The sequence below is a fragment of the Notolepis coatsorum genome (genome assembly GCF_963971535.1).
Source record: "Notolepis coatsorum genome assembly, contig: SCAFFOLD_1100, whole genome shotgun sequence".
Taxonomy (NCBI): Eukaryota; Metazoa; Chordata; class Actinopteri; order Aulopiformes; family Paralepididae; genus Notolepis; species Notolepis coatsorum.
The window spans coordinates 1-23,866 of NW_028169617.1; the positions used below are offsets into that span (position 1 = coordinate 1).

Below are 23,866 nucleotides of genomic sequence, written 5' to 3' on the forward strand. Positions count from 1 at the left end.
TATATATCTTATATACCCAGTTTAATCACCTGTACATTCTATATATATTCTATTATTCACTTTACTGTTACATTTGCACTCTGGTTGGATGCCAGACTTCTTTTCGTTGTACTGTACTTGTGCTGCATGATGACAATACATGACAATACATTTTAATGTAATGTAAATCAAATGTAATGTAATGTAATCCAATGTGACGTAATGTAGTCCAATGTGATGTAATGTAGTCCAATGTGACGTAATGTAATCCAATGTGATGTAATGTAGTCCAATGTGACGTAATGTAATCCAATGTGATGTAATGTAGTCCAATGTGACGTAATGTAATCCAATGTGACGTAATGTAATCCAATCTGCTCGATATTGGCTTTTTTACCGATACCGATATACCGATATTGTCCAACTCTTAATTTCCGATACCGATATCAACCGATATCAACCGATACCGATATATACAGGGTCCCCCCCCCCCCCCCCCCCCCAAAAATGGAATAATTTCAGGTAATTAACATTACATATCTCTTGTTGTGGAATTAACACAACATTATGCATACTTTTGACAATAAATAAAATCAGAATTTGTTCTTACTTGCTTGCCTGGGTAAATAAAGGTTAAATAAATGAAGAAAAAAAAATTATTAAATTTTTTTTAGCCGATACCGATATTTTCCGATATCACATTTTAATGCCAATATCGGCCGATAATATCGGTAGGGCGATAATATCGGACATATGTAATCTAATGCAATCTAACAACAATACATCAATACATTTGAACCGGGTCTCGACTGTAACCGGTCGGTGCTGCTCACTTACTTTGCCGAAGGCTCCGGTGCCGGTGCCGAAGAAGCCGCTGAAGCGGCTGGCGGCGCGGTTCTTCCAGCTGTCCGGCCCGGCGCTGGCGAGGGAGCCGCCCGTCTGGCCGTCGGGGGACGGGATGCTGGCGTCCCCCAGGAACTCCGTCATGTTCTTCCGGCGTCGCGCCTGGCCCTGAGGACACAAGAGAGGGAGAGTCCAGACCGTTAGGGCCCCCGTCCACCAAGCTCACAAAAACACATGGCATGAAGCGCATCTTGTAGATGACAGAAAGAAATCTACAGCCATCCTTTTATCGTTTTTTCCTGCCGCGGTTTTGCACATATTATAGCATATTTTAATAACTTTATTGTATATTAATTATATATATAGTTATTGCCTGACACCACAGTTCGCCCTTTGCTTTTTAGTAGCTTTTTAGTAGTGTATTCGTGTAGTTATTATTATTAGTGTATTTATGTTTTGTCGCGAATCTCAATGGCCCGTCTCTTGACAGGCAGGCAGCTCCGGTGTCAGGTTACAAACAGAGTGGTAGATATGAATGGCTGTGATTGGTTGTCTGAAAATGAGCTCAGCGCATCGCTCTGAAAGTTCAGAAAGTTTCAACTTTCGGCCGCACAAAAAAGCTGAAAAAAGAAGCCGACTGCAGCGCATTTCCTAGGCGGCGCATGCGGTCTGCAGTAAACAGCCATCACTGATATAGAGTGTCTGGTCAGTAACATGGGTCTCCCAGTCCCTCCACTCTGCAGTAAACAGCCATCACTGATATAGAGTGTCTGGTCAGTAACATGGGTCTCCCAGTCCCTCCTGCTCTGCAGTAAACAGTCATCACTGGTATAGAGTGTCTGGTCAGTAACATGCTCTCAGTCCCCTGGGAGACCCATGTTACTGACCAGACACTCTATATCAGTAATGGCTGTTTACTGCAGAGAGGAGGGACTGGGAGACCCATGTTACTGACCAGACACTCTATATCAGTGATGACTGTTTACTGCAGAGCAGGAGGGACTGGGAGAGCCATGTTACTGACCAGACACTCTATATCAGTGATGTCTGTTTGCTGCAGAGTGGAGGGACTGGGAGACCCATGTTACTGACCAGACACTCTATATCAGTGATGTCTGTTTGCTGCAGAGTGGAGGGACTGGGAGACCCATGTTACTGACCAGACACTCTATATCAGTGATGTCTGTTTGCTGCAGAGCAGGAGGGACTGGGAGACCCATGTTACTGACCAGACACTCTATATCAGTGATGTCTGTTTGCTGCAGAGTGGAGGGACTGGGAGACCCATGTTACTGACCAGACACTCTATATCAGTGATGTCTGTTTGCTGCAGAGCAGGAGGGACTGGGAGACCCATGTTACTGACCAGACACTCTATATCAGTGATGGCTGTTTACGGCAGAGCAGGAGGGACTGGGAGACCCATGTTACTGACCAGACACTCTGTATCAGTGATGGCTGTTTACGGCAGAGCAGGAGGGACTGGGAGAGGACTGGGAGACCCATGTACTGACCAGACACTCTGTATCAGTGATGACTGTTTACTGCAGAGTGGAGGACTGGGAGACCCATGTTACTGACCAGACACTCTATATCAGTGATGGCTGTTTACTGCAGAGCAGGAGGGACTGAGAGACCCATGTTACTGACCAGGACATCTATATCAGTGATGACTGTTTACTGCAGAGCAGGAGGGACTGGGAGACCCATGTTACTGACCAGACACTATATCAGTGATGACTGTTTACTGCAGAGCAGGAGGGACTGGGAGACCCATGTTACTGACCAGACACTCTATATCAGTGATGACTGTTTACTGCAGAGCAGGAGGGACTGGGAGACCCATGTTACTGACCAGACACTCTATATCAGTGATGGCTGTTTACTGCAGAGCAGGAGGGACTGGGAGACCCATGTTACTGACCAGACACTCTGTATCAGTGATGACTGTTACTGCAGAGTGGAGGGACTGGGAGACACATGTTACTGACCAGACACTCTATTCAGTGATGACTGTTTACTGCAGAGAGGAGGGACTGGGAGACCCATGTTACTGACCAGACACTCTGTATCAGTGATGACTGTTTACTGCAGAGAGGAGGGACTGGAGACCCATGTTACTGACCAGACACTCTGTATCAGTGATGACTGTTACTGCAGAGTGGAGGGACTGGGAGACCCATGTTACTGACCAGACACTCTATATCAGTGATGTTGTTTACTGCAGAGAGGAGGGACTGGGAGACCCATGTTACTGACCAGACACTCTGTATCAGTGATGGCTGTTTACCTGCAGAGAGAGGGACTGGGAGACCCATGTTACTGACCAGACACTCTGTATCAGTGATGACTGTTTACTGCAGAGAGGAGGGACTGGAGACCCATGTTACTGACCAGACACTCTGTATCAGTGATGGCTGTTTACTGCAGAGTGGAGGGACTGGAGACCCATGTTACTGACCAGACACTCTATATCAGTGATGCCTGTTTACTGCAGAGTGGAGGGACTGGGAGACCCATGTTATTGACCAGACACTCTATATCAGTGATGACTGTTTACTGCAGAGCAGGAGGGCTGGGAGACCCATGTTACTGACCAGACACTCTGTATCAGTGATGACTGTTTACTGCAGAGAGGAGGGACTGAGAGACCCCATGTTACTGACCAGACACTCTATATCAGTGATGACTGTTTACTGCAGAGTGGAGGACTGAGAGACCCATGTTACTGACCAGACACTCTGTATCAGTGATGACTGTTACTGCAGAGTGGAGGGACTGGGAGACCCATGTTACTGACCAGACACTCTGTATCAGTGATGACTGTTTACTGCAGAGTGGAGGGACTGGGAGACCCATGTTACTGACCAGACACTCTGTATCAGTGATGACTGTTTACTGCAGAGAGGAGGGACTGGGAGACCCATGTTACTGACCAGACACTCTATACCAGTGATGACTGTTTACTGCAGAGTGGAGGGACTGGGAGACCCATGTTACTGACCAGACACTCTATATCAGTGATGACTGTTTACTGCAGAGTGGAGGGACTGGGAGACCCATGTTACTGACCAGACACTCTATACCAGTGATGACTGTTTACTGCAGAGAGGAGGGACTGGGAGACCCATGTTACTGACCAGACACTATATCAGTGATGGCTGTTTACTGCAGAGAGAGGGACTGGGAGACCCATGTTACTGACCAGACACACTATATCAGTGATGACTGTTTACAGCAGAGAGGAGGGACTGGGAGACCCATGTTACTGACCAGACACTCTATATCAGTGATGGCTGTTTACTGCAGAGCAGGAGGGACTGAGAGACCCATGTTACTGACCAGACACTCTATATCAGTGATGACTGTTACTGCAGAGTGGAGGGACTGGGAGACCCATGTTACTGACCAGACACTCTATACCAGTGATGACTGTTTACTGCAGAGCAGGAGGGACTGGGAGACCCATGTTACTGACCAGACACTCTATACCAGTGATGACTGTTTACTGCAGAGCAGGAGGGACTGGGAGACCCATGTTACTGACCAGACACTCTATACCAGTGATGACTGTTTACTGCAGAGTGGGGGACTGAGAGACCCATGTTACTGACCAGACACTCTATACCAGTGATGACTGTTTACTGCAGAGCAGGAGGGACTGGAGACCCATGTTACTGACCAGACACTCTATATCAGTGATGACTGTTTACTGCAGAGTGGAGGGACTGGGAGACCCATGTTACTGACCAGACACTCTATACCAGTGATGACTGTTTACTGCAGAGTGGAGGGACTGGGAGACCCATGTTACTGACCAGACACTACCACTTACAGCACCTTTAACGCTGCCTAGTAACGGATGCCGATTGGCCCGTTTGGCATTCCAACCAGAGAAAGCACCGATCGAGCCAGCGGGACCGGGCCAGACCCAGTGGGCCTGGCGCCTAGCGACTCAGGGGCTCATAAGGACCCACCCTGAGGCGACTTTAGATATTCACGTGGAATTAAAGAGAGAAAAGGAATTATAGCTGGAGAGAGAGAAGCAGACAAACGTGAAGAGAGATAAGAGAATCAGGTGTGGTGGAAGAATGTACATATTTTTTTATTTTTGTATGTTTGATTTTATAAAACAGGGGAAGTTCTTGATAAGCCTCTAGGCTTCCAACTTCCCTTCACAATCGTTATAACTTATTATGTATTGTTTTTACTTCTGTTTAACTGTGTTAATAACAAACAAACAAACAAACAAACAAACAAGTCGACTGTGATGAGATCACCTGGTCCCAGCGTGACGATGGAGAGATAGACAGACAACCAATCAATCAATCAATCAAAACTTTATTTCAGACTCAGGGTCCAGATAAAAGACCAGTACACATACACACAGTGCATAGAATAAATTACACAACATAAGCACAATAAAATATCATGGTTTAAAAGAGAAGAGATATATAAATTATATTAATTATAATATAATATTATTGTCTCCACACTGCTAGAATGGTAGTGTGCATCACGATACCTTGTTTGATCAAAACATTAACAATATGATACACATTTTCAGAGCCGTAAACCGGAATGTGAATGTACACGTGGGATTTCTTGAAACATCTTGGAAAGTATTAACCCCTGCAGGCGCCACAGACATCTCACTTGCGCTGCACCATCTAGGTCTCTTCAGTATATTCTCAATCATGGCATCATTCTAAGCTACTTGGGAGTTCCTGTGGGTTGGCTTTCGTGGAGTTTGACCACCAAGCGTGCAGGAGTATAGAGTGGCGTACAACATACTCTTATTTGCTTAAATATCACCATCGTCTGTCATTTGTTCTGTAATAATGTCCAATATATTGCACTCATTACAAAACACCAAGATTGTTATCAGACCATTTAAAGTCAGGACACTTTACAGGGTTCCCACAGACATTGCTAAATGAAATTCAAGACTTTCAAGTACTTTTCCAAGCACTCGTTTTCATTTTAAAAGGCATTTAAAAGGATACATTCACTTTTAAATGCATTTTTTTTTATAGAAAAAAAAATCGAATCCAATATTTATGGCTTAAAACCAAAACCAATTTAAAACCAATTTCTCTCTTTCTTTTTTCAAAAATCAAGCACTTTAAGCACTTCAAGGACCTTGTGCGAACCCTGGTTTTAGACATTTGTCCTCGTTGGTTCAACAGACCATGACAACAACACTCCTTACTGCCATTGTATTTGGCATCATGATACACAACACACAGAGCCTGAGAGCCGCTAGAGAGAAACCAGCGCTAAAGACCACAAGACTTCCTTTGTGTGAGAGTTGACCGGTCCAGTTTCTCCCTGTGTTGACACTATTTCCATTTCTAGATAGCACTAGATAGACGTTCAACATGTATTGACCTAGCAAAAGGTCTAATGATCAGCCTGTCCACACAGCGCGCTCTACACCACAGTGAGGCATCAGCTGTACTACTAACACTAACGCTCCAGCCATGATGTCTGTCGTGTGCCAGGCCTCACTGATTGTAAGTATTATAGCTACCATTAGGCAAAAGCTCCAACACTATACAATTATTGTCAACAGAACTGAACCACATCATCGGCATACAATGAGTTCCACGTCCGCATTCCTTATCCCCACTATGACGTGAAATACACTTAGAAGAGGTATTATTACCCCGAATGAAGGAATGGATGACGGCGAGCCTATTTTAGAGACGCATCCTCATACATTTCCGATAGCATTCAAAAGGGTGTAAACACATTTAGGATAAATAATCCCATCGCCACGGTGACAGCATTGCGACACACCGTCAACAACGAGTTTAAACACACTTTCCGACGAGTCAAGCGCAGAATAGCCACGTCCCATGGACGTTATCACCGAGAGAGTTTCGTTCCCCCCCCCCCCCCCCGAGTCGTGCTCAGCTTAACAACTCCCCAGACGAAGGAGGGAAAGACGGAGATATACAAAGGCTGGATAAACAGGAAATCGGGGGGAATCGGAGGAGAGAGGAGCACTGACATCATCAGCGGCGGGGGCCAGCTGAAGTGGCCCCGACGGTCCTTCCTCCTCTCCTCCTCCTCCTCCTCAGACACAAACAGGAGAGGGGAAGGAATGCCACTTCCTCAGACAACACTAGTCGTTACCTCACGGGGAACAATCTGCTTTAAAGAGGTGTGTTCCATAAGAACACAGAGGCCTGCGCTGAGCCATTGTTCCTCTTCTAGTGTTCCCCGTCAGCGGGCCGGGCCTGGCCTCACACACACACACACACACACACACACACCGCACACACACTCACACACTCACACACACACAGACACACACGCACGTACGTACGTACGCAATCTCAATCCACTTTACGACCAACGGGAAAAGCAAACAAACAGGGGCCACCTTGGTATCTGAGGGAGGAGTTTTTTTGCCTCTGGAGTTCAGTGTTTCCGTAGTAGGGATGGGTACCTTTCACATTTGAACCGGTACCTGTGAATCGATACCGGTACCCAACGTTATACCTTTTTTCTCTGTACTTTAGTCTCAAGAAATTTAATTTACCTACTACCTCAGTCGTGAAAAAAATAATCCAAACTCAAATAACTACAATTCGACCGTTTTTTTCGGCTTGCCATTGCTCCGACTGCTTTGTTGTTGAATCAAGTCAAATCCTAGGTAAGCATATATTGTGCGTGTGAACGTTGACATGAAAAGAAAAAAGGTAAAAAAAATATATATGTAAAAAATATATTTATTTTTTTATTTTTTATTTTTATTTTCGGTATCTCACTTGAATCGATACTCGGTGGTAGTACCGACGTGTTCGGTTCGGTACCTCAAAAGAACCGAATTCGGTACCCATCCCTATTCTGTAGTGTCAGTGTCTCTGTAGTGTCATGTCTCTGTAGTGTCTCTGTAGTGTCAGTGTCTCTGTAGTGTCTCTGTAGTGTCTCTGTAGTGTCAGTGTCTCTGTAGTGTCAGTGTCTCTGTAGTGTCAGTGTCTCTGTAGTGTCAGTGTCTCTGTAGTGTCTCTGTAGTGTCAGTGTCTCTGTAGTGTCAGTGTCTCTGTAGTGTCAGTGTCTCTGTAGTGTCAGTGTCTCTGTAGTGTCTCTGTAGTGTCAGTGTCTCTGTAGTGTCTCTGTCTCTGTAGTGTCTCTGTAGTGTCAGTGTCTCTGTAGTGTCTCTGTAGTGTCAGTACCTCTGTAGTGTCAGTGTCTCTGTAGTGTCAGTACCTCTGTAGTGTCTCTGTAGTGTCAGTGTCTCTGTAGTGTCAGTGTCTCTGTAGTGTCAGTGTCTCTGTAGTGTCAGTGTCTCTGTAGTGTCAGTACCTCTGTAGTGTCAGTGTCTCTGTAGTGTCAGTGTCTCTGTAGTGTCAGTGTCTCTGTAGTGTCAGTACCTCTGTAGTGTCAGTACCTCTGTAGTGTCAGTGTCTCTGTAGTGTCAGTGTCTCTGTAGTGTCAGTGTCTCTGTAGTGTCAGTGTCTCTGTAGTGTCAGTGTCTCTGTAGTGTCAGTGTCTCTGTAGTGTCAGTGTCTCTGTAGTGTCAGTGTCTCTGTAGTGTCAGTACCTCTGTAGTGTCTCTGTAGTGTCAGTGTCTCTGTAGTGTCAGTGTCTCTGTAGTGTCCGTGTCTCTGTAGTGTCAGTGTCTCTGTAGTGTCATTGTCTCTGTAGTGTCAGTGTCTCTGTAGTGTCAGTGTCTCTGTAGTGTCACAGTGTCTCTGTAGTGTCAGTACTGAAGCACTCACTGGGGAGGAACTCAGTAAAAGTAACAACAAGGAACTCCACCCCCCCTGACCCCCAGTCCTCTTGTGACACGAGTGACAGAAAGCATACATTCCTGTGACTGTTTGTTGTTTAAACTGGCGGCGCTGCCCCCCCCCCCCCCCCCCCCCCCAACAAGCCCCCCCCTCCCCCCAGACAGACAGCCAACAAAACACTCCTGGACGAGGTGATAGGCTCGTTCTACATCACATCACATACCGGCAAACGTGGTGGACAGATTGGGACGTCCTAGGAATTCAGATATGCAGCACCCTTTGAGCCCACGGAAAGCGATACGAGCAGATGTGAGGGGGGGGGGGGGGATGACATCACTAGGTCAATCGGCGGGAAAGGAAACTACCTGCTGTGAAGACTCGTCATGGGAACGCGTGGGAAAGAGCGCGGAGAAGGTAAACGCGGTCCCAGCGGAGGGAGAGTCCTGCACCCTTTCAAACAGCCGCACACCTTTCATCTTCCTTCAACAATCGGCTTTACTGCATCTCTCGTATAAATGTTTTAAAAGAAACACTAGAGGGCAGTGTACTCTCTGTAGTAGCACTGTTACTCAGTAGTACTCGTTATATATTTCATACCCAGTTTAATCACCTGTGTACATTGTATATTATTACTATTGCACTTTACTGTTACATTTGCACTCTGGTGGTTGGACGCCAAACTTCTTTCGTTGTATACTGTACTTGTGCCGTGTATGGTGACAATACATTGGAATCTAATCTTAATCTTAATTCTCAGGAGTAGAGCGCAGTCGTCTGGTAATCCGGGAGGTTCCCGGTTCGATTCCCCCGCTCCTCCCGGGCAGCGCGTCGAAGTGTCCTTGAGCAACAAGAAACTTAACCCCCCTAACTAACTGCTCCCGATGAGCAGGTCGGCACCTCGCATTGGTCGCCTCCCCCGTCGGTGTGTGTGAGTGTGTGAGTGGGTGAGTGAGTGAGTGAGTGAGTGAGTGAATGTGAGGAGGAACAAAATTGTCAAAAGGCTTTGGATAGAATCCGTTATATTAATAATGCACCATTTACCCAGTTTTAATCACCTGTACACTGTATATCACTATTGCACTTTACTGTTGTACATTTGTACTGTACTTGTAGTACTGTATGACGACAATACAGATTTGAATCGGCGGAGTGCTGATCTTAAATCAGTGGAGAAGAGAAATGGGGACGTTCTCTCTTCTATATATAGAGTTGCTGCTACAGTAAGTACAGTAAGGGGTTTTTAGGGGGGTTTCTGGGGCCAATCGGACGAGGACACAGGTGTCCGGAAATGTCCTCCTCTTGGGACAAACGGGGGGGGGGGGGGGGGGGGACTCTGGACCCTGTGTGCTGCCGACAACATGTCACCGGACAAATCAATAGGGCTGGATTCCTTTTTAGCTTAGTATCAGGACTTTTCGGTCGACTGATAAGTACAGTATATTATGGACCCCTTTGGAGGCGAGAGAGAAGAGATCAGCGGCGCTCGTCATTTCTTTGAGGGTTTAAAAGAAGAAAAGAAAGAGACCGACGATAATGAAACCCCCTGGGGGGGAGTTTAGCAGCTTTGTTTAAAGGACGTCGTCGGACTCGTCACACACGGCCAACAAACAAACGACTGAACAACTGCACTAAAGAAACAAAGTGCCGGAGAGACAAAACAAGTGCACGTCCTTGTTTACCTTCAACGACGAGAAAAAAAACAAAAGGTTCTAATAAAAAAAGACAAAAGTCTAATAAAAAAAGACAAAAGAAAAGACATGCGTTCCAACAGGAGGTAACTATACTCACCACCAGTGAAGCCAGCGGCATCTCAAAGGTAACAAAAACCATCCTTAACGCTTCAGTTTTTTGGACTCATGGATAGCAGCAGCCCATACTGCTGGAGCCAGCTGTTGCGGAACCTCTCTCAACGTCAGTCTTCCCACCACGCACACACACACACACACACACACACACACACACACACACACACACACACACACTCGCACTAAACACACACTTGCGTGTTCCGGTGTCTTTAGGCAAAAAAACTCAGACCGGTCCGAGGGGTCGACAGCTGTAACCCACGCAGGGTAATAATTCCTCATTAAGAAGCTTCTTCTTCTTCTTCTACCGGAGTCCAGCTTTGAAAAAAGCGGGGGGGGGGTCCTGCTCCAGCTGACCGAGGGGAGGGGGGGGGGGGGTCCCGGCCGTCTGTGTGAGAGAGAGACACACAGAGTGCAGCAGACACGGTCTCTCTTTCGCCCTGGCGCGTCCTCCTCCTCCTGTCCACCGGCTACGTCCACCACCACGGGGGGGTTTCTCTTTGAACTGGGACGTATAATAATCCCCCTCCTGTGTCTCTCCTCGCTGTCCAAACACTGACTGACCGACTGACCGACTGACTGAGCTGGCCGGGGCTTGTTTCGCACAGTGATCTGGACGACTGGTGTTATAGCAACCGAGAGGAGGATCCTGCCCCCATTGTGTTGAGCAGGAAAGTGGAGGCGGGGCCTCGGGGAGGAGGAGGAGGAGGAGGAGGAGGAGAAAAAAGAAAAAAAAAAAAAAAGGCTGATCTGCATATAAGGAGGCGGAGCCACGGCAACAGCTTGTGGCTCTCTCTCAGTCTTGGCGCCGGCACACTTGGCGCTTACAGAGATGCCAATTTGCCCTTTATGTCGCTGCCCATGACATCCCGTTTCCCTGTACAACCCCTGCCCCCCTCCCTCCCTCCCCACACTCACACTCACACTCACACACACACACACACACACACTGTGATGCCAGTACCTCGGTCAAGGGACCAAATCCAGTTGTGATGCCAGTACCTTGGTCAAGAGACCAACTCCAGTTGTAATGCCAGAATCTATACCCGTCTCTGTTCTTTACGCCAGGTCTTCCATTGTGGGGTTTAGTGTCTTCTCGTTTAACTTCTTAGGAAAGTCAGAACGAGTCAGAATAAAATTTCCCTCTAAGCAACGTCACTCCAAACCAGACAAGTCGGGACAAATCTTCCTTACATTCCTTTTGTTTTTTCTCAGTGCCATTTACAAGAAATATAGGCTGGTTATGCCCCTAATAGACCTGTTCCAGTATTTACCAGGAAATACATGAAACAAAATCCCTCAGGGAAACAAATGTATCCTTTGACGGGAAAAATAGGGGGCAGATAGGGGGGCAGCAGAACACCCCCTCTGCCCCTAAATCTCTACTCATCTCTGTGCTCATACAAGGTCTCCACTGTGGGGTTTTGTGTCATTCTGACTCTCCTAAGAAGTTAAAGAGAAAACTCAAAAGCCCACAGTGGAGATCTGGCGTAAAGAGACACTTTGATTCAGATACAAAACTTCACACATAATATATGACCTAATCTCTGCTCCGTCGTTTTTGATGCCAATATTCCAGACCAATGTGTAAAATGTAATGTTGTTGTTTCACTGCTTACGGGACTGGCCCAGGAATCACAGACGCATTTAGATTCTTAATTTAGATTCTTAATATATATATATCTTTTTTTAAACGTTTTTTTTTTTTTTTTTACTTTGTTAATTAATACCCTAGTTACAGTACAGCAACCAAATTAAACTATCAAGTCAACTGACAATGTGAATACCGGTAGTATGAATTTTTTTTTAGATGTTTCATTTTTTTTTTTTAAATCTCCTGCGAAATAAGCTGTGACCTGTTTTGACCTGCACCTCAAAGAATCGGAATCGAGAATCGTTTAGAACAGGAATCGAACTGGAGAATCACCTGAATCGGAACCGGAATCGTTCAAATCCAAACGATGCCCAACCCTAATCAGCACTTGATCTGTTATCACAAATAGTGTCTGAAAGGTTACCATGTCCACGGAGCCCAGGTCTGTTCCCAGAGGGGCTGGACATTAAGAACGAGAAGAGAACGGTTACCTTTAGTCTTCGGTCAGCGGTTCAGAGACTTTTCTACCCGTCTTGCTTTAGAGAAAAGTTACCTTTGCTGTCAAAGGAAACCCTGATATTTCAAGAAATATGGGGACATTTTCAACATTGTATGGAAAATGATCCTTTGGGACCTGTACTGACTAGCTAGCTAAACGTTTAGTTTATGTTTATGTTTATTAAAGGATCCCCATTAGAGACACATGAAAGAGCCTCCAGTCTGCCTGGGGTCCTGCACAAAACAAATACAAATGTACAACTAAAAATACAAATTAAAATAAAACAAAACACATACATTAAAAATGAATACAAATGTACAAATTCACATTATAAAATCTAACATTCCAGTAAAAAAAAATGTAAATACACAGATAACAGTTACATACTTGACACGTTTGCAAGATATCTCTCAACTCTTTCAGGGCCAACAGCGCCCTCTGCTGATCGCCCTTCTGGGCCAACGCTGTATCCAATGGAGGAAAGGACTTATTTGCGAGTGCATAAAACATATAAAATATAATAGCAATAGATCTAAATAACACAGTGGTCGTCAATGATGCAATTTGTCGCTTGATTTATTAATCATTTTCAAATAAACGCTAGATTATCGCTATTATATACAGTGTACTTATGCACAAAGAGCAGCGGGGTGTGAAAAATCGGTTCTCCGTACTTTGGTCGGCGCGAAACTCACACACACACACACACACACACACACACACACACACACACACACACACACACACACACACACACACACACACACACACACACACACACACTCCGATGGAGGTGATAGGAACATCTGATTACCCCAAGACTCGTAACATAAAGGCCTTACCTCACATCTGATGTCATGCAAAAAGATTAATCCAATTCCTGATCGCCATTCCAAATATTGATCGCGTTTATTGATCCAACGTTATATCCAAAAACACACAGATCCACGCTGCTCCCAGTCCCCACAGTCAATGCAATAGTATCCAGCTGCATCCCCGAGAACTAAAACCTGGACCGGACTAATTTATTTTGCCGCACAGTCCAAACCAATCCAATCCAATGATGTGCAATACCATCCGGGAGACGATAGGCGGCGGTATTTGCCCTTGGCGAGCTCAGACCCATTCCCAATGAAAAACGTCAGGCTGGATGGATGAAAAATGAATGGATATCGCTAATAAAATAAATATGGATTAAAACCCGGATTTTCTCGGGTTTGCCGCCCAGAGCATGGCGAGTTAACCCGGACTATCTCGGGTTTGGCCTCCAGTGAGTTAATATATTAGTTTCCTCAGCTCTTATACATCTATATATTTGGACCAAACCGTCTTTGGGTTTGGATCTTGGTCTGAACTGAGGGCAGGGGGTCTGAACTGAGGGCAGGGGGTCTGAACTGAAGGCAGGGGTCTGAACTGAAGGTAGGGGTCTGAACTGAAGGTAGGGGTCTGAACTGAGGACAGGGGTCTGAACTGAGGGCAGGGGTCTGAACTGAAGGTAGGGGTCTGAACTGAGGACAGGGGTCAAGGCAGGGGTCTGAACTGAAGGCAGGGGTCTGAACTGAGGACAGGGGTCTGAACTGAAGGTAGGGGTCTGAACTGAAGGGCAGGGGTCTGAACTGAAGGTAAGGGGTCTGAACTGAAGGTAGGGGTCTGAACTGAAGGCAGGGGTCTGAACTGAAGGCAGGGGTCTGAACTGAAGGCAGGGGTCTGAACTGAAGGTAGGGGTCTGAACTGAAGGTAGGGGCCTGAACTGAAGGTAGGGGTCTGAACTGAAGGTAGAGGTCTGAACTGAGGGCAGGGGTCTGAACTGAAGGTAGGGGTCTGAACTGAAGGCAAGGGTCTGAACTGAAGGTAGGGGTCTGAACTGGAGGTAGGGGTCTGAACTGGGGACAGGGGTCTGAACTGAAGGTAGGGGTCTGAACTGGGGACAGGGGTCTGAACTGAAGGTAGGGGTCTGAACTGAAGGTAGGGGTCTGAACTGAAGGCAGGGGTCTGAACTGAAGGCAGGGGTCTGAACTGAAGGGCAGGGGTCTGAACTGAAGGCAGGGGTCTGAACTGAAGGTAGGGGTCTGAACTGAAGGTAGGGGTCTGAACTGAAGGTAGGGGTCTGAACTGAAGGTAGGGGTCTGAACTGAAGGCAGGGGTCTGAACTGAAGGTAGGGGTCTGAACTGAAGGTAGGGGTCTGAACTGAAGGTAGGGGTCTGAACTGAAGGCAGGGGTCTGAACTGAGGGCAGGGGTCTGAACTGAAGGTAGGGGTCTGAACTGAAGGTAGGGGTCTGAACTGAAGGCAGGGGCCTGAACTGAAGGTAGGGGTCTGAACTGAAGGTAGGGGTCTGAACTGAAGGCAGGGGTCTGAACTGAAGGTAGGGGTCTGAACTGAAGGTAGGGGCCTGAACTGAAGGTAGGGGTCTGAACTGAAGGCAGGGGTCTGAACTGAAGGCAGGGGTCTGAACTGAAGGTAGGGGTCTGAACTGAAGGTAGGGGTCTGAACTGAAGGCAGGGGTCTGAACTGAGGGCAGGGGTCTGAACTGAAGGTAGGGGTCTGAACTGAAGGTAGGGGTCTGAACTGAAGGCAGGGGTCTGAACTGAAGGTAGGGGTCTGAACTGAGGGCAGGGGTCTGAACTGAAGGTAGGGGTCTGAACTGAGGGCAGGGGTCTGAACTGAAGGTAGGGGTCTGAACTGAAGGTAGGGGTCTGAACTGAAGGTAGGGGTCTGAACTGAAGGTAGGGGTCTGAACTGAAGGTAGGGGTCTGAACTGAAGGTAGGGGTCTGAACTGAAGGCAGGGGCCTGAACTGAAGGTAGGGGTCTGAACTGAAGGTAGGGGTCTGAACTGAAGGTAGGGGTCTGAACTGAAGGTAGGGGTCTGAACTGAAGGGCAGGGGTCTGAACTGAAGGTAGGGGTCTGAACTGAAGGTAGGGGTCTGAACTGAAGGCAGGGGTCTGAACTGAAGGCAGGGGTCTGAACTGGAGGCAGGGGTCTGAACTGAAGGTAGGGGTCTGAACTGAAGGTAGGGGTCTGAACTGAAGACAGGGGTCTGAACTGAAGGTAGGGGTCTGAACTGAGGGCAGGGGTCTGAACTGAAGGTAGGGGTCTGAACTGAAGGTAGGGGTCTGAACTGAAGGTAGGGGTCTGAACTGAAGGCAGGGGTCTGAACTGAGGGCAGGGGTCTGAACTGAAAGGTAGGGGTCTGAACTGAAGGTAGGGGTCTGAACTGAAGGTAGGGGTCTGAACTGAAGGACAGGGGTCTGAACTGAAGGCAGGGGTCTGAACTGAGGGTAGGGGTCTGAACTGAAGGTAGGGGCCTGAACTGAAGGTAGGGGGTCTGAACTGAAGGTAGGGGTCTGAACTGAAGGTAGGGGTCTGAACTGAAGGTAGGGGTCTGAACTGAAGGTGGGGGTCTGAACTTAGGGCAGGGGTCTTAACCGCTACACCGTCTCTGTCACCGTCAGTCCACTCTATTTCATTTCCCTCTAAGCAACGTCACAGACAAGTTGGGACTGGAACACTATCTTCCTTACATTCCCTACATTAAAAACAAAACCGAAAGTATTTACTCGGTGCCATTTACAAGAAATGTAGGCTGGTTAAGAAATACAGGCTGGTTCTGCCCCTAATAGACCTGTTCCAGTATTTCACTCAAGTGCCCTTTCACAGGAAACACATGTGTCACAAAATCCCCCCTCGGGGGAACAAATGTGTCCTTGGAACGGGAAAAATGCCTTCATATTTAAAACAAAACACGGACGAACGGAGACGTGCGAATGACACGCGGGCGCATTGGACTGGCCTGACATTAGCCTCGCTGTCATTTAGAAACCCACCGATTACAGTATGGCCTCCGTAGAGACCTTTCCACAGCAACATGAGGGTCCCATTAAAGGCACGAGGGGGGGGGGAATTACCTTAGTTCAGTGTAGGCCGGTTATGACCCTAATAGATCAATAACACACACTGTAGGCTGGTTATGACCCTAATAGATCAATAACACACAGTGTAGGCTGGTTATGACCCTAATAGATCAATAACACACAGTGTAGGCTGGTTATGACCCTAATAGATCAATAACACACAGTGTAGGCTGGTTATGACCCTAATAGATCAATAACACACACTGTAGGCTAGTTATGACCCTAATAGATCAATAACACACCGTGTAGGCTAGTTATGACCCTAATAGATCAATAACACACCGTGTAGGCTGGTTATGATCAATAACTAATAGATAAATAACACACAGTGTAGGCTGGTTATGACCCTAATAGATCAATAACACACAGTGTAGGCTGGTTGTGACCCTAATAGATCAATAACACACACTGTAGGCTGGTTATGATCCTAATAGATCAATAACACACAGTGTAGGCTGGTTATGATCAATAACTAATAGATCAATAACACAGTGTAGGCTGGTTGTGCCCCTAATAGATCAATAACACACCTCTCACACAAAGGTAGTAGCCCTGTTAAAACAATCAAATGAATGGAATCTAGTTGTATTTTTGTTGTATAACCTGGTTATATTATTAGATTAGATTAAAATGTGTTGTCATTATCACCAGTACAGTACCACAAGGTGTTTATGTGCATCTCCAGTCGAGGGATATTTGTTTAAATGTGTAGAGACTGCAATTAGTTAGAGTTATAGATTCATTAGAATTCCACTATGCTATTATACTAAATGGTAAATTGTGCATTTTATACAGCAGCTTTTATCCAAAGCGCTCTACAATTTGTTCCTCACATTTTACCCGTTCACTCACACTCACACACCGACGGTGGAGGCGACCATGCAAGGTGCCGACCTGCTCATCGGGAGCAGTTAGGGGGTTAAGTCTCTTGCTCAAGAACACTTCCGTCACGCTGGCCGGGAGGAGCGGGAATCTAACCGGGAACCGCTCTACCTCCTGAGCCACTGTCGCCCCCACTACTCTACTGTATCAAAACAAAATGATTTTGAGGCACTCCGAATCAAAACACAAGAGATACGTCTTAGAATGTTTTGTAAACTAAATTTGCAGACCCTGCCATTGTAAACGACCACAGTTGAATCCACACAATTAAAACTCTTGACTTGACTTGACTTGACTTGACTGTGCAGGTGAAAAGTTGCGACGGCTGCCTCCTCGAGTACCGGAGGGGACACGTGATGTTGTAAGGCTTGGTCCACATTGCAGCCGGCTTGTGGGAGGCATGGCCTAACAGCGTTCGAGACAGGGGAGGGTAGAATTGGACGATACGAAATTGGGGAAGGGAGAAAAATAGAAAAAAATGGGAGAAAAAGTAGATCAAAAATAAAATAAAAAGACCACTATATAAAAAAAACACCAACTACATTAAAACTACAGTGTTTAAAGCATGATATATTAAAAACCATGTGGAGCAGTTCTGTATGTATATAAATAATAAAGTAGTACAGGTACATAATATGTCCATCAGGTGGAAGGGGGAGTCTATTTTAAGTAGTCCAAAGACCTTGGGGGGGGGGGGGGGGGGCAGTCCGGCCTCCACCAGACCTAGGTGTTCAGCGGTCGTCTGATGGAGGTTGGCACGAAGCACAATGCATGGCAGGCGCCCCAATGTGTTAATAATAATATCAACACGGATCGTACCATTCTAGCACTGAGTTCAGAGCGTGACACGGAGCCAAACAGCAATGACTAACATGGGAATCCCCAACCTGCCGAGAAGAGAAGCCAGGAAGTCTTTTCCCAGCGACTGGCTGGTTCTTCTACTCTCACCAGCCCCCCCCCTTGCCCCCCCTCGCCCCCCCCCACACACACACACACACAACCAAACATTGTTATCGGAAATTCTAAAAAATAATTTGCACTGCCAGGTGAACGAGAGTGAATGTGTGTGATAACAACAAAATCGGCGCGGGATGAAGGTAGTGGTTTCACTGCCCCAGCAGTAATGACTAACCACCATGGTCACCAAGTAATGACAAGGTGTCTCCTGTCCTGTCCCTCCGGGGGAGACCAGTCTCCCCCCCCCCCCCCTCTCTCTCTCCCCTCCCTCTCTCTCCCCCCATGACAGCGGTGGGAACTGGGGCTAGTGTGTGTGTGTGTGTGTGTGTGTGGGGGGGGGGGGTTACAAGGAAGCAGGTTAATAATATCAAGTCTCCTCCTGTTGCACCTTATCTTATTATCACTGTGGTATTAACCTTGGCTTGTTGGTGGTGGGGGGGGGGGGGGGGGCTTGAAACGCCCCTCCCCCTCTTCCTCCAGCCCCTTCAGCAGGAGGGGATTGTATTAAAAATAAGTGCTCACACGGACCCCCCCCCCCCCCCGGCCCCGGGCCCTACTGCTCCATTGTCTGTGTTGGTCAACAGATAACAGTCTCTCTTTGATCAGCTGGGTTGATTAACGATGGGAAAAGCAATCTGACACTGACCTTCCCCAGGCTGCATAGAGCCGGCCATGACACACATTATGCCCCCCCCCCCCCCACACACACACACACAGACACAGACACAGACACACAGACACACACAGACACACGCCAATATATATTAATTCATTCAATCTTTATCTAATCTGGCAAGGATCATTGAGAGCAGCAAAATGGGTTTATTTACGTTGATTTAATTTAGTTGTGTTGATGTTTCCATTTTTGCAAAATGGGTATATTCTGTTTGGTTTTTACGCAATAAGTCTATCGGTGTGTTGTGTGTGTGTGTGTGCTGTGTGTGTGTGTGTGTGTGTGTGTGTGTGTGTGTGTGTGTGTGTGTGTGTGTAGGGGGGGCAGGTATATATATAAGAATGTTTCTTCTTCCTGTTCCTTTCGGCCATGGGATTTGGTGGATTATATTAATATGTACTGTTGGTAACTGTGGTAATTCCATGTACAAATAAATAAATAAATGATGATGATGATGATGATGATGATGATGATGATGATGATGATGATGATGATGGGTACCACAAGCTACTGTCACACACACATACACGTGCATGATGCGTGCACGTACACACAGTCAGGAACGCCCGCCAAATCACGCGTTGCCGCTGCTGACCGGGAAGTGGGCGGCTTAACTCTTTCACTGTCACACGACAGAAGGTTAAACCCTTTACTATCACACAACCGACGGCGATGCTCCATCATTAGCATCATTAGCTCCGCATCCGCGTCGGTTGTGTGATAGTAAAGGGCTAACCTTCTGTATTGTCACAGTGAAAGGGTTAACCGGCTGTCGTGTGGCAGTGAAAGGGTTATTAAATGCGACACCTCCGGCAGGTCGACGCAACCTGCACGTGCACGTTCCTTTTGGCCGCGCGCCGAATATATCAGCTCCCAGCTGAGACGCAAACGGTGAAAATAAACAAAAGGCTTTCAGGCGGAGGGGCGGGGCATCGAGCCCAGAGAGACCTGCACCCAGAGAGACCTGCACCCAAGGGTATATCTGCAGAGCCACAGAGCCCAACGTCTGGGCGGGGCTTCGTGGCGTGGACGGGTATGAGGCGGGGCTTCGTGGCCTGGACAAGTATTTGTTGGAGTGCGCATGCGGGCACATGTCATTTTTCTTTCACTCTAAAGGAAACATGTCTCACATACAGTAGACCCCCCAGTAGCCTACTTTGTGGAGACGAAGATGATGAGTACCAGTCTTCTCCTCAGACATATAAACTGTACATTGGAATACTTGTCCACGCCACAAAGCCCCGCCCAGACGTTGGGCTCTGTGGCTCTGCAGATATACCCTACTCCCTGCACCCAGAGAGACCTGCACCCAGAGAGACCTGCACCCAGAGAGACCTGCACACCTCCTCTAATGCCACCTCAAAACACGCACGTGCATGGAAGCCCTGCCTAAGTCATCGCACGGTTTCCAAAACAAAGTCTCTTTCTCTCATACACACACACACACGCACATACACACACGTACACACACACACACACGCACATACACACACGTACACACACACACACACGCACATACACACACACACGCACGTACACACACGCACGCACGTACACACACACACACACGCACGTACACACACACACGCACATACACACACACACGCACATACACACACACGCACGTACACACACACGCACATACACACACATACACACACACACGCACATACACACACACACGCACATACACACACACACGCACATACACACACACGCACGTACACACACACGCACATACACACACATACACACACACACGCACATACACACACACACGCACATACACACACACACGCACGTACACACACACACGCACATACACACACACGTGCACGTACACACACACAAACAAAGACCTAAAAGTAACCTTTCCAAACATTTGCACTATTACAATGTAAGCTTTTAGTTCAAGTTTAACTCCTTTCTGACAATAACAACTTAAAAAAAATGGAGGGAGCCCCCCGGCCCCCGCGTTACGGCAGAAGAACGGGCGCCTCGTTTGTTCAATCAATATCAACTCGTCCGCTTTCATTTTGATAAGCTAATCGAACAGGGGGGAGTCAGGGGGGGGTGTGCTGGTGATAAGCGAGATTGACCCATGACCCCGGCACCTGCTTGCAGACCCTGCCCTCTGGTAGGAGAGACACACTGCCCCCTTTAGACAAACACTCACCTTGACACTCACTTTAAACAAACACTCACCTTAACACTACATCATATTTATCTATTTATTAAAGAGACTTGCGCTACATCCATACCTCATTGCCTTTTTTATTTTATTTTTTTTAAACCTCATTGTCTGCATTTTTAGTACTTCATTGTACTTAGGTTGTACTTTAGTTTGCATTTTGTATATTGTATAGTGTTGGGACTTATTCCTCTTTTACTTTTTTTACTGTATGAAGCACATTCTCAGGAGGCTCACACAGAACCAAGCGTTACACTGTAAGGTACGTGTAGCTTATACTTGAACTCGAGTTCAAAACAAACAGAGATAGTAGACTGTGCAGGCGCACACACACACACACACACACACACACACACACACACAGGACTAGAGGGCATTGAGTTTCTTTCAGAACGACACCTGTTTTCACCGTGTCCTATCGTGGCCTTTCTTTCTACAGTGGTGTTATCGTCTTATTTTAATTTATTCATCGTCTCGTTCGTCTGTATGTAGCTATACTGATCGGAGCAAAAGGAACGTCCCCTTGTGGACGACAATGAAGAACAATCTAATCTAAAGAAGAAATAAATCTAATCTACCGGCGGTAATCACGTAGCCAGCCACGGCGTGTTTACGGTTTAAAATCCAACCTTTGGAGCACATACAGCCTTTTAAAATACAGTGAGCATCATGTGTTAACAGCGTGATAAGTGTCAGCAATCCAGTGCACAATGGGACACGGACAGTTTAGTTTTCCTCTCTTGTTGGTTTTACTTAAATCGGGTGGTTTATATGTTTTTTATTTTTATTTTTTTTAAAGACTTATTACAACATGACTTAATACATGACTTAATACGTTTTGCTACTTGATTTTTAGAATGAAATCAGTGTGAATGAGGTGTGTGTGTGTGTTTGTGTGGAAGTATGTGTGTGTGTTAGCCTGATGCCTCATCTCTTTCAATGACTTGACTAATGGGATCATTAAGGTCTGAGTTGAGACTTGTTTTTATCCACGAGTGCTTATTTATTTATTTATTTAGTCGTTTTTATTCGGTTGAACTGGAAAATCACCGAAGGCCAATCTTTGATGTCTTTTGAAAGAGTTCCACCCGGAATGACTGTGTTCATCTGCATATAAAAGATCCATTTTACAAGGTTTAGTCGAATCGAATCGACTCATCGACGAGCCAACAAAATCATATGACTTGTTAGTCAACTGAGAAATGTGTCTAGTTTAGGACAGCCCTATTGTGTGTGTGTGTGTGTGTGGTTCTGTGTATAGAGGCTCACACAGAACAAAGCATGTCACTGTAATGTACCTTATATATATGTGACGAATAAAACAAAACCTTGAACGTGAACTCGCTCCACCGTCCCGTCTCTCTCTAATGAAAGCGTGGAAATGGCCTAAAAAAGAACGTGACTCTCCGCCGCCGGGGGGGGGGGGGGGGGGGGGGCCGCAGCTCACCTGGCAGGAGGACGTCGGCGTGGAGGTGTGGTGGCGGTGAGCCTCCGGGATCATCACGGGGTCGGGAGGGTCGTCGACATGCAGCAGGTCCCAGCTGTGCCAGGAGGTCAGGCGGCCGAAACGCACCATGTTTTTTCTCCCCATTATTAATAACCACACACACAGAGAGTCACGTCGACGAGGTCCCCGGAAAAGACGTCGTACGTACGTGGTTTTTAATCCAAAAAAGTCAAGGAGATGCCATGGAGAGGAGGAGGAGGAGGAGACGTTTGTGAACGTAATCCAGAGGCGAACGGAGAGAGAGAGAGAGAGAGAGAGACGGCGCGGTGTTGTTGACACCACCACCCCCTGCTGCTGCCGTGTGTCACCACACAGAGCTGCCTCGTCTGTCTGCCTGCCTGGTCCTACCTGAGCCGCCTGTGTGGACAGGTGCTGTAGAGTCGACCAGGAGTTGTAACACGCACTGTCTGTCTGTCTGTCTGTCTGTCTGTCTGTGTATATCCACCACCTCCCGTAATCTCCACCTCAGCTTTTCCGGTAAGTTACGCGTCACTGTCACTCTCTCACTCACACACACACTTTTTTTTAGAGCCGTTCCAGAGGCAATCCAACAGGCTTCTGTCTGGCTCCTCCACCCACTCACACTCACACTCTCACCTGTAGAGCCCGCCTCCTCTAGTCCAGAGGCAATCCAAGAGGCTTCCAGAGGCTTCTTGGCTCCTCCCACACTGTGGGAGAGGTCTCACCTCCCCCACTGAGCATTAATTAGTGGGACTACACAACACACGTGTCACATCACAGTCACAGTCACACACACACACACACACTGACACACACACACACACAAACTAGACACATTTCTCAGTTGACTAACAAGTCATATGATTTTGTTGGCTCGTCGATGAGTTGATTCGATTCGACTAAACCCTTGTAAAATGGATCTTTTATATGCAGATGAACACAGTCATTCCGGGTGGAACTCTTTTAAAGACATCAAAGATTGGCCTTCGGTGATTTTCCAGTTAAACCAAATAAAAATGACTAAATAAATAAATAAGCACTCGTGGACAAACAAGTCTCAACTCAGACCTTAATGATCCCATTAGTCAAGTCATTGAAAGAGATGAGGAGGCATGGCTAACACACACACATACTTACACACAAACACACACACACACCTCATTCACACTGATTTCATTCTAATATCAAGTAGCAAAACGTATTAAGTCATGTTGTAAGTCTTTAAAAAAATAAAATAAAAAAAACATATAAACCACCCGATTAAGTAAAACCAACAAGAGAGAAAAACTAAACTGTCCCGTGTCCCATTATGCACTG

The 23,866-nt window shown here is 46.8% G+C and overlaps 1 protein-coding gene across 1 annotated transcript in view; it reads right to left on the reverse strand.

The window, feature by feature from the left end:
- Positions 1–816: 816 nt before the first annotated feature.
- LOC311248693 (pleckstrin homology domain-containing family G member 5-like) overlaps positions 817–23,866 on the reverse strand; it is a gene marked incomplete at its 3' end in the record, with an annotated part of 63,727 nt that continues 40,677 nt past the window's right edge. The window contains exon 7 of the mRNA XM_084339536.1: positions 817–990. Coding sequence (XP_084195662.1) covers positions 817–990 — 174 coding nt within the window. The remainder of the gene's footprint in view (positions 991–23,866) is intronic.